We start from the raw sequence: 12,552 nt of genomic DNA, 5'->3' as shown, positions 1-12,552 counted from the left end.
TGGAGGTTGAGAGAGGTGAGGAGGTACAGAAGAAAAGTTGGAAGCTAGCAGAGTTGGTACATGAGGTTTAAGGAAAGAAGCTCTTTCCATAACATAAAAGTGCAAGGTAAAGCAGCAAGTGCTGATTTAGAAGCTACAGTAAGTTATCCAGAAAATCTAACTATAATAATGAAGGCGGCTACACTAAACAATAGATTTTCAATATAGATGAAACAACCTTCTATTGGATGAAGATGCCACCTAGGACTTTCACAGCTAGAGAAGAGAAATTAATGTGTGGCTTCAAAGTTTCAAAGGACAGGCTGACTTTCTTATTAGGAGCTAATGCAGCTGGTGATTTTTTTATTTATTTTTTAAAGATTTATTTATTTATTTGAGACAGAGAGAGCACAAGTGTGCATGCACAGGCACACACATACACAGGGTAAAGGGGAGGAGCAGAGGGAGAGGGAGAGAAGCAGACTCCCTGCTGAGTGTGGAGCCCAAGGCAGAGCTCAATCCCATAACCCCAAGAAATCAAGAGTTGGATGCTTACTGACTGAGCCACCCAGGCACCCCTAGCTGGTTATTTTAAGTTGAAGCCAGTGCTCATTTACCATTCCAAAAATCTTAGGACCCTTAAGAGTTTTGCTAAATCTCCTCTGCCTGTGCTCTATAAATGGATGAGAGCACATCTATTTACAAAATGATCTACTGAATATTTTAAGCCCACTTTTGAGACCTACTGCTTAGGAAAAAAGATTCCTTTCAAAATATTACTGCTCATTCATTGGCAATGCGCACTTTCACCCAAGGGCTCTGATGGAGATGCACAATGAAACTGATCTGTTTTCATGCCTGCCAACACAATAGCATTCTGCAGCCCATGGATCCAAGAGTCATTTTCACTTTTAAGTCTTATTATTTAAGAAATACAATTTGTAAGGCTATACTTGCTATAGACAGTTATGCCTCTGATAGATCTGGGAAAAGTAAATTTAAAGCCTCCTGGAAAGAATTCATCATTCTAGATGTCACTAAGAACATTTATAATTCATGGGAAGAAGTCAAAATATTAAGATTAACATGAGTTTGGAAGAAGTTGATTGCAACCCTCATGGATGACTTTTAGGGGTTCAAGAATTCGGTGGAGAAGTACCTGCAGATGTGGTAGAAATTGCAAGAGAATTAGAATTAGAAGTGGAGCCTGAAGATGTGATGGAAGTGCTGCATCTCATGATAAAACATCCAGTAGATGAGGAGTTGCTTCTTATGAATGAGCAAAGAGACTGGTTTCTTGAGATGGAATCTACTCTTGGTGAAGATGCTGTGAAGATTGTTGAAATGACAACAAGTATATTACATAAACTTAATTGATAAAGCAGCAGCAGGGTTTGAGAGGACTGACTCCAATTTTGAAAGAAGTTCTACTGTATGTAAAATGCTAAAAAATAGCATCACATGTTACAGAAAAATGGTTCATGAAAGGAAGAGTAAACTGATATGGCAAACTTCATTGTAGTCTTATTTTAAGAAAGTTTACAAAAACCTTCAGCAACCACCACCCTGATCAGTCAGCTGCTATCAACATCAAGCCAAGTCCCTCCACAGCAAAAGGATTATGACTCACTGAAAGCTCAGACGATGGTTAGTATTTTATAAAAAAAAATTAGAATATGTACATTTTTAGACATAATGCTATTGTACACTTAATATTACACTGTAGTATAGTATAAACATAAGTTTTACATTCACCAAATATTATAGGAAAACCAAAATATTCACTTGACTCACCTTATTGTGACATTCATTTTGTTTTGGTGGTCTGGAACCAAACCCATAATATCTCCAAGTTATGCCTATATATCCCTTTCTACCAAACCTTTGCAAATACAATTAAATTCTATACATCATCTTAAATTTGTCTAGCTCCAATGCCTTACTAATCAATTGCATGTAGTTTTACATTTTATCTACTAGAAGGTTTTGTTTATATGAAACAATGCATTTTAAAAAGGGAATATCACAGGATAACTTTTATATATTTCAGAAATATTATTCAAGATTTTTTTCAGGGTACTCTCCACCTTGAAACAGGTCATTTTATTGAAGTGGCATATATATACCAGGGACTTAACATACATTTGATCCTCTTTGAAACTCTCAGTATTAGGCATTATCAATCAATTTTACAGATGAGAAAACAGGGATTAATCATAGACAAAAGTCACTCAGCTATTAAGTGGTCACACTAGAATTAGAACCCAAGCCTGTCTGAATATTTTCCACTGAATTACATTATTTCTATAGAGTTAAAACTGAACAAAGAAAATGAAGCCCAAAGCCATTTATTTTTATGTTTGTTAACATCTACGTTAATAGAACATTTAATAGTATCTAATGGTTTCTAATTTTCATGAATGATGTTAAAGTGAAATTACAGATTATCCATGTAATATATTCACCATCTCTCTTACTGATTAGCTAGGTAATGATACAGTAATATCTTCTCAGCCAAAACTAATTCATGAAGACCAAACTAGAGAAAAATGTAGAGACTATTTTTAGAAGATTAAGTCAATACTATTATTTTTGTTTAATTTCAAGCATTACAACCCTCAGTAGCCTACTTTAGTAGTAGTTCTAACGTGTGAACTAAGGCAAAGCTTCACTGAACACAACTCTTGTAATATTTAATATAGATTTTAGCTTTTATGAGTGTGTCATTTTGTGTGTGTGTGTGTGTGTGTGTGTGTGTGTGTGTGTTTAAATGATACTCTTGAAATATTTGCAGGGACTTTATTTAAAGCCTTACAACTAACTCAGTGTGTGGTGTGTGGTCCTATGACCAGCAGCATTTACATCACCTATGAACTTGTTATAAATGCAGGATCTAGGCCCACCCCAACCGCTGACTCTGAGTTTGCATTTTAATAAGTTCTCTTGGTGATTTATAGGCACTCTGAAGTTTGGGAAGCACTGCTTTAAAGTATTTTACACTTTCTTTGCAGTTTGTTTTTCCTTTTAATGTGTACAATTATAGACTACAGATAATAATTCTAAAAATAAAGGGAGGAAATTTTGGTCTATCTTTTTTTTTTGCAAAAAGTATAATGAATGTATTTTTATTAAGCTATACCTGACATAACATTATATTCGTTTCAGATGTACAACACCATACATAGTTACAAAAAATTTTTTTGCTTGTGATGAGAACTTCTAAGATCTATTCTCTTAACAACTTTAAAATATACAATACATACAGTATTGTTAACTATAGTCACCATGCAGGACATTATATCCACATGGCTTACTTATTTTGTAACTGGAAGTCTGTACCTTTTGACCACATTCACCCATTTCTCCCATCCCCTAGCCCCACTTCTGGCAAGTGCCAGTTGGTTCTCTGTATCTATGAGCTGTTTCGTTTTGTTTTAGGTTCCACATACAAGTGAGATCATACAGTATTTGTCTTTCTCTGGTGACCAATTTCACTTATTTTTCTCTATCTTTTGAAAGCCAGTGATAATCTGAGTAAATGTGATATAACTGTTTTTGTCAAGGAGGATCCTGTATTAAAATACCTTAAGTGATTCCACAGGATTGCCATCAACAAAGTCAACTGGAATGTTATGAGTTTAAATCTTTTAAATTTCAGAGATCATTGAAGAGGGTACATTTTGCATCTAATAGCTTTCTGTATAACCCAGACATGTAAAATTCTTCCAGACTATAAATTATTAATTCAGTACAGCCCAAAGTGCAGTCAAAATGTTGTCTTTTTCAGTGCAGGAAGTTCTCACTTTGCACAGGGGTGGAGGACTGTGAAAACAACCATTCAAGCTGAAACCATGCAACAGCCTTAATAATCAATGACGGAGGGGCGCCTGGGTGGCTCAGTCGGTTAGGTGTCTGCCATGGAGCCCCCCATGGGTTGGGAGCCTGCTTCACCCTCTCCCCCCCTTCTGCCACTCCCCCTGCTTGTGCTCTCTCTCTCTGTCAAATAAATAAATATTACAATCTTTAAAAAAATAATCAATAAGGGAAAACTATGATAGTTCTGCCTGAAGGTCTTTAAAACCTTTTTTAAAACATTAAATACTATTATGGTTGTTTATAAGTGTATAGGGAAATGGAAAAATAGTAAAACTATTATTCATCTAGTTCACTGTCTTTGTAAACAGAAAGAATATCAAGAATTAAAGTGGGCTTTTTGTAAAAAAAAAATTATCAAGATTAGTTTGAACAGTACTTGCCTTCTTTTCATCATGGTAAATCATAATTCAGAGTGAACGTCTTTCCTATGCATCAGTGAATTGTATTTTTAAGCTTAAATAGGCTTCCCAACTTCTATCCTTTGTGCTTTCAGTGTCATGAGACATTCCTGAGAGTCCTTTTTTTTTTTTTTTAGATATTATTTATTTATTGGACAGAGAGAGAGAGAGAGCACAAGTAGGGGAAGCGGCAGGCAGAGGGAGAGGGAAAGCAGGCTCCCCGCTGAGTCAGGAGCCCCATATGTGGCTCAATCCCACGTCCCTGGGATCATGACCTAAGCAGAAGGCAGACACTTAACCTACTGAGCCACCCAGGTGCCACCCTCAGAGTTCCTTTAATGTGAAGTTTATTACCAGTGTCACTTCCTCTAAGACATCTTCATCCTTTGCATTACAACCACTTCCCTCATTTATGTCAATAAGCTTGCCACTAAGTTCCTCTGGCAGCGTATGAAGGGTCCCGTGAAGAGTGGCAAGCAACATCCCCACAGTCAGCTAGTTCTTCTGTAGCTCTAGTTATGTTTGTCCAGGCCCTGCAAAGTTGTTTGCACTGTGTGGTGTAAGTTTCTGCTGTAATGCACGCATATCACTTGCTGTGACTTCCTGCCATGATGCTTGCAAATTTTCATTTGTACGCTTTATGTCATATTTCTTCCAAAACTCAGCTAAAGAAATTGTATGATCTCCAGTTGTAGCATTGATAGCCTATTCAAAAGTCTGTGTAAGATTGGCTTTCAAAGTTGAAATAACTCCTTGGTCCGTTGGCAGGGTTAATGAAGTTGTCCTTGGTGATAAAAAGCAAGTTTTCACATTTTCATTTAAATCATCAAGAGAATTAGGGAGACCAAGAACATTTTCCAATAGTAATAGTGCTAGAAATATTAAATTACTATACCTATAATATCTCTCTACTGATTGACAAGAAGGCAAAACAACTACATGAGGTACTGTTTGTGGTTTGAACGGAATGACAGATGTTTAGGGACAAATCGCTGACAGCCTTAGAAAGAAGGAATGTGACAGTTGCTGATCATGATGTGCATCTGCTATTTACACTGTGATTTGTGGGCCCCAGAGTTAAGAGTGTAATCTATGTTTTATGCAGTCACTCACAGTTAATATACAGAAGTTTGAGCCTTGGTGATGGAGGGATAATGTTATTTAATGAAACCATGATGACTGAAATGTGTTCATATCAGAACAATGCAAAGTAAGGGCTGCTTTACTGTTACTCAAGATTAACCTCAAAACATGTTTTTATTTTAAAGAATGTTTTTATAAAAGAAAGGAAAAATGAGAAACCTCCATTATATTTGAACTGTTTAAGTCTTTGACTTCTACCTCTGAACATGCATCTGAAATTTTTATTTTTAAAAGTCTCCAGTACTTTTATGACCACTTGCTGAGTACATTACCCTAAACCATTGACAGATGGTTTATTCAATTCTATCAAATTTATTAAGTACATTATATACGTAAGGCAGTGGGCTAGACATTTTTTTTAGAAACAAACTGTTACTGGGTTTCACACATACATTGATGCCTGCCCCCACCAACCACACACACACACACACACACACACACACACACACGCACACACACGCACACACACGCACACACAGCCATACGTACCCAGCACCCTGCGACATAACCACCCCTGCATATGGGGGCCTCAAAGGATTTAGAAATGAATTTATCAGGGTTCACTAATACAAAGAGAAAAATTTCCCGAGCATGTATTTTATGGCAGGTCCTGGGCTAAATTCTTAACAATATTTCATAAAATACTCAGAGCAACTGGATGCAGCCAGAATTATTAGTATTCTCTTTGCAAATGTAAAGAAACTAAGGCTCAGAGAAAAAGTTATATGCCTTGTCTATGTAAAAGGAGAATTGTTCACTAAAACAGCATTTGCTTACGAGATATTATTCAAAGCTGAATGCCGTGTTTCACTGCATCTGGTTCTAACCAGTTGAAGCCGATAAGGACCATGAAGCATGAGTTACCTTAGTCAGGGTCAGACTCGACTTACCAAATTATTCTTTCCTGACCCATGGTTAACGGGACTTGATTTACTTAACTGTACACAGACTTGTGAACTCATTCCACCCTCTCCATAATGCAAATATTTAATCTTTAATGGACGTATTCCACTGGGACCACCCCCTCTTGGCACTGACTCTTCCCCGTCGGAGCACTACTCAGTGAATTTCTTCCCTGGTATGTTCCTTTGCCTGGCAGGTAAACAAAATCAGCTTTGGTTTTTGAGCTGTAGTCGTTGTTTTATTGTTTGATACCCAAGATAACACATCTATCTAGTAAGTGACATAGCTGAAGCACAAATCCATTCTAACTGACTTAAAACCTATATGCTTAATTTCTATGTTTACCCATTAACTAAATGATGGGAGTAAATTGCATTCCAGCCAACTAGTTCCAAGACGTAAAAAAAGGAAGCTGATTCGACAGCTCTAACTCCCACTAACTCACACTTGGGGGTTCCTTCTTATTACAGTAATAATGATGATGTGAATGGTAATAACAGTGTAATAATATTAACAACAACATTAACGACAACTTAACTACAGATAGTGCTCCCTCAGTGACAGGCCGTCTTTCTTTCCCAGCTACCTCAAACCAGATATTGAAATGTCTTATTCCCTGGTGAAAACATGAATGTGCATTTATACAATTTCTGGTTGTAAGTCTGGGTTAAAACTGGCTATACATGGAGTAGTAAGGATTGTGACAAACTACAGAACTGTGTTCATGCGAAGGCAGCACCCATTACTCTGTTTCTGTTGCTTGTCATGGAAGAATCACAGCCCGGGAGTGCCAGATTTCCCTCTTTCAAGAGGCACAAAAGCCTAGGTCATTATGTAGAGTTTACCACGTTTTAAAATACTATGTAGGGGTGCCCGGGTGGTTCAGTCAGTTAAGCATCTGACCCTTGGTTTCAGCTCAGGTCATGATCTCGGGGTCGTGAGATTGAGCCCTGCATTGGGCTCTTCACTCAGTGGACAGTCGACTTGAGATTCGCGCCATCTGCTCCTCCCCACTGCTCTCTCTCCCTCTAAAATGAATAAATCAGTCTTTAAAAAAATAAAATAAAATACTATGTAAACCAAAACAAACATATCTGCAGGCTGAAATGAGCCCTGTCCATAGCTTCTGCTACAGATGCCCTGAGAGGCAAGAAAATACAGAGGAGGCATACTGTGTGCAGCTTTCCTACTTTGTGTGGCCTCGGGCAAGTTATTTAGCCTCTGAAGGCCTCAATTTCCTTATCTGTAAAATGGGTTTAAAAATAATAACTATCTTATAGAGTTGTCATAAGGTAAAGATTAGTTATTTCTATCTTTAAAATGCTTAGTAAAATGCCTAGACTGTAATGATTTGTTGTTAATGTTTTGCCCCCTTTATCCTCCCCCTTGTGGACCTGCCCTCCACTTACCTCTGCCATGACAGTTATGTGCATCCATTCCAAAGATATGCATTAGGAACACCAGGCTATAAATGGCACTTTAGTTGTATAAAAACAAACAAAACCTTGTGTCATTATTCAATGGCTCAGTTAAATGGCAGGGGAATTTAGAAAGGGAAAAAATAAGCCATATTTATTTTACTAAATTGAACCACTCATTAAATGGTATTGAACCACTTGGCTGAACTGATAAAATAATTTATATGATACTGTTGGCACTAGATGAATAAGGCTTTTTGTTCAGCGAATTTGGATATGTGGCTTTTTAAAAGCTCTTTCTCCATTTTGCCTTTTAATATGTCTAACTAATGTATTTAACTTTTCAGTTTATCTTTATTGGAAGAATTTGACTGCAGCTGTAATGAACTGGAGTCTCTACCTTCTACTATTGGCTACCTTCATAGTCTTCGAACATTAGCAGTCGATGAGAATTTCCTTCCAGAATTACCCCGAGAAGTGAGGAATAAACTTGTTTCTGTTAATTAACTTTTAATGAATATGTTTTGGGATTAAGTCTTAACAGGTGCAATGCAACACAGATTCGTGAGTTGAGCTGTCAATGTATATAGGAAACATCTGTATATGTATGTGTTAATTATTCTTTTTTAAATAATAAGGGATAAGTTCTTTGACCCAGAAAATCCATTAGACTTAAACATTACTTGCAAAGAAAAGTAATAAAATATTGTAAGTTAATCAATGCTAAGGAGTACAATTTTAAATAATTTAATTTAAATATTTTGCTTTTATGAACAGTAATAAGTAACATTCTGGGATAATTACATTTCCATTTCTGAAGTGAAAGATTTTTAATGTAAATAACTTTTTTTAAAGTATCATGTGGTGTGATAATATTATTTTTATTTTAGAATTCACCAAAAGGTTCTGTTAGTTTTTATTTCTAAGTGGAATTTTTATTTATTGTCAAGAAAAAAATGTGAAGTATATTTTCAATTTAGCATTTTCTATTAAACATTTCCATAATGAAGGAACAATAGTCAATATGTCATTATTTTAGAGCCAAAAGTTATGAATAAACATGACAAGTATCATTGTAACATGAAATAAAACTAACTTGGCTATGGAAATGTCAACAATATTTTATCTTTTGTGTGTGAGTGATCTATTAGAAACATAAATATATTAGTACTCACTTGGATGGACTGTAAAAACAATGTTATTTATGAAAACAATGAAGCTAATGAGCATTCTAATAATAAAATTATAAAGAAAATTCTTCCTAATATGCAAAAGAATATGTGATATATGTTGTCTTAACATCTAAAGGAATATATATAAAATATATACACATATTTTAAAGAGAGATTATAAAAAGTAAAGCAGTAGACATATTAAGAGAGTCTTAAAAGTAATAAGGAAATCTGTAAATTAAGTTATTTTAATATTAAAAATTAATATAAAAATAGTTTACTGTGTATTTCTTTACTTACTTTTTTTGTTACCCATAGATTGGAAGCTGTAAGAATGTAACAGTTATGTCTCTACGTTCCAATAAACTGGAATTTCTTCCTGAAGAGATTGGACAGATGCAGAAGCTAAGAGTCTTAAATTTGAGTGACAACAGGTATTTCTGCAACATTTCACAATCACATATTAGTTATTTACTGAAAGCAAATTATTGTTTCTTGTTAATTATTTTAAAAACATTTTCTGTGTCTTATGAAGTATATAGAATGCAGATCAATGTTTTATTGAGAAAATGGCAGAAGCTAAATTATTTCTAAACTGATATTTCTAAATTTTATTATTTGATTAAATTCAGATCATATATTATGTTGTATATTTAAATTATATAAAATTTATACACCCAAATGTATATACCAAAATCCTTCTATATGGAGAAAGTATAATATTATGAAGACCTGAAAAAATTATAATAAAAAGCTACAAAATGTATTAATTAAAATCATGTATATAAGTATGTATGTATGTATGTATGCATATATATATGTTTTCATGAACACATTTATGTCTCCAGTAAATTAACTGGGCAATGAGTGTATTGTCAACACCACCAGAATGCTGGTAAGAATATTGCCAATTAGTTAATACTCAAAAGTCATAAAGTTTGTACATTATTGTAAGGACAACCAAATGGTTATTTAGTCATGTTCAGAGCAGGACAAAAAAAAAAAAGAAAGAAAGAAAAGATAGGTGCTCTTCTTGTGACAAAGGTGTTATAGTGGTGGATAGGCAAAAAGAAAAAGCAAAATGAATTCATCTTTGTTTCCACAATTGTTCTCAAATAGGAAAGGGTAAAAATAAATATTGACTGAAGAGAACTGCTAAGTAGACAAAGTGATTACAGAATAGAATGTATGAACTCTCTTTTCAATAAGTTTCAGTCAGACAAATGATAGAACAAGAAACTGAGAGACTGAAACAAAACTGTCAAAGATGACTTTTATGGAATCATTAAGAATATTCAGATCTGTAAGTTTCAAGATAAGTGTATGAGTTCTCGTTTGCTTAAGACAAATCATAATAATAATGTGGTTTTCAAAGACTATTCACTTAGTAATTCAATAATATTCCCACGTAAGAAAATAAAACATTTTATTAAAAGGTTTGGGATTTCGTTTTTAAAATCAGGATGACAAGGAAGCTTCACAGCTTGGTACAAGAATAAGTCATATCAAACCAACCTCATCTCCTGTTTTTCTGGGTCACCAGACAGGAAAATGAGGGAAATGCGTTGAATGTTGCTTACTTTCAGCAAAATATTTTTCAAAATGTTCTAATTAATATTCTTATGAATAAGATTAGGAAATATGGTCATGGAGATATCATAAGAAGATGGATTCTCAGTAGATTCCATTACAATCCCCAACAGAACTAAACTCCATTACTGTTAACTTGGTGGGAGGTTTTCATGATGAGTTATAGAAGTCTCTTAAATTCTTAGTCCACTCAACTTTTATTCATTAATAATCTGCATGATGATATAGAAAATATGCTTATCAAATATTTAAAATGAGCCATAATTAGAAGTACTCCTAGTGAAGTTATTTTTGACTATTTTTATTGAAGTACAATTAACATATAGTGTTCCATTAGTATCAGGTATACAATATATTGGTTCAGTAATTCCATACATTACTCAGTGCTCATCACTATAAGTGTACTCTTAATCTCCTTTATGTATTTCACCCATACTCTCACCCACCTCTCCTCTGGCAGCCACAAGTTTGTTCTCTGTATTTAAAGGTCTTTTTGTTTGTTTGTTTCTTTTTTCCTTTGTTTTATTTCTTAAATTCCACATATGTGTGAAATCGTATGGTATTTGTCTTTATTTGTCTAACTTTTTTCACTTAACATTATGCCCTCTAGGTCCATCCTTGTGGGACCTGGCAAACGTCAAGATCTCATTCTTTTTGTGGCTGAGCAATATTCCATTACACACACACACACACATATATCCATATATATATATATATATATATATATACACATCTTCCTTATCCATTAATCTACAGATAGACCCTTGGGTTGTTTCCATATCCTGGTTATTGTAAATAAGGCTACAATAAACAAAGGGGTACATGTATCTTTTTTAATTAGAGTTTTAATTTTCTTTGGGTAGATACCCAGTAGTAGAATTACTGGATCATACAGTATGTCTATTTTTAATTTTTTTAAAGATTTTTTTAAATTTATTTATATGAGAGAGAGAGCATGAGAGGGGGGAGGGTCAAAGGGAGAAGCAGACTCCCTGCCGAGCAGGGAGCCCAATGCGGGACTTGATCCCAGGAGTCCAGGATCATGACCCGAGCCGAAGGCAGTCACCCAACCAATTGAGCCACTCAGGTGCCCCTCTATTTTTAATTTTTTAAGGAAACTTCATACTGTTTTCCACAGTGGCTGCACCAGTTTGCATTCCCACCAACAATGCAGCAAGATTCCTTTCTCTCCCCATCCTTGCCAGCACTTGTTATTTCTTGTCTTTTTGATTCTAGCCATTCTGACAGGTATAAGGTAATATCTCATTGTGGTTTTGATGTGCATTTCCCTGATGATGAATGATACTGAGCATCTTTTCATATGTCTGTTGGCTCTTTGTATGTCTTCTTTGGGAAAAAATGACAATTCAGGTCCTCTGCCCATTTTTTAATTGGCTTATTTGTTTTTTGGGTGTTGAGTTGTTTAAGTTCTTTATGTATTTTTGATATTAACCCCTTATCAAGTATATCATTTGCAAATATTTTCTTCCATTCAGTAGGCTGCTTTTTTTGTTTTGTTGATGGTTTCTTTCACTGTGCAGAAGTTTTTTATTTTGGTGTAGTCCCAATAGTTTGATTTTGCTTTTGTTTCTCTTGCCTGAGGACACTATTTAGAAAAATGTTTCTACAGCTGATGTCAAGGAAATTACTGCCTGTTTTCTTCTAGGAGTTTAATGGTTTCAGGCCTCACATTTAAGTCTCTGATCCATTTTGAGTTCACTTTTGGGTATGGTGTAAGAAAGTAGAAGGGCTACTAATGAAGTTACTTATTCAACAAATAAAGGATACTTCAGTAACCACCATGGGACAGACATATTGCTAGATGCTAGAGTAAAAGATATGAGTAAGACACTGAGAATCTCGCAATATCAGGAACTTAATTTTTCTCCTAGTACAGTGACTGGAACATAGTATAGAGCCAAATTAATATTTTTTAATTAATGAATTAATCAATGAATCTTAGCCTGCAGTTAAAATTAATATTCAGCCAAAGCTGAGGTCAAAATTGAATATTACTATCAGAAAGAACTGCCTGGATAAAATATTAAATATGAAATGTTATCCAAATGTCTT

The 12,552-nt window shown here is 34.8% G+C and overlaps 1 protein-coding gene across 3 annotated transcripts in view; it reads left to right on the top strand.

Annotated features, from left to right (window-relative positions):
* Positions 1–12,552, top strand: part of LRRC7 (leucine rich repeat containing 7) — a 317,511-nt gene that overhangs the window by 199,033 nt on the left and 105,926 nt on the right. For all 3 annotated transcript variants that reach the window (XM_088022969.1, XM_028102462.2, XM_088022968.1), the window contains exons 10-11: positions 8,065–8,194; positions 9,208–9,323. In XM_088022969.1, the coding sequence (XP_087879095.1) occupies positions 8,065–8,194; positions 9,208–9,323 (246 nt within the window). The remainder of the gene's footprint in view (positions 1–8,064; positions 8,195–9,207; positions 9,324–12,552) is intronic.

This window comes from Eumetopias jubatus, unplaced genomic scaffold (genome assembly GCF_037043125.1).
Source record: "Eumetopias jubatus isolate StellerSeaLion01/CBP00866 unplaced genomic scaffold, mEumJub1_p1.0 scaffold_4, whole genome shotgun sequence".
NCBI classification, from domain to species: domain Eukaryota; kingdom Metazoa; phylum Chordata; class Mammalia; order Carnivora; family Otariidae; genus Eumetopias; species Eumetopias jubatus.
This window is presented reverse-complemented; position numbering and strand designations above follow the sequence as displayed.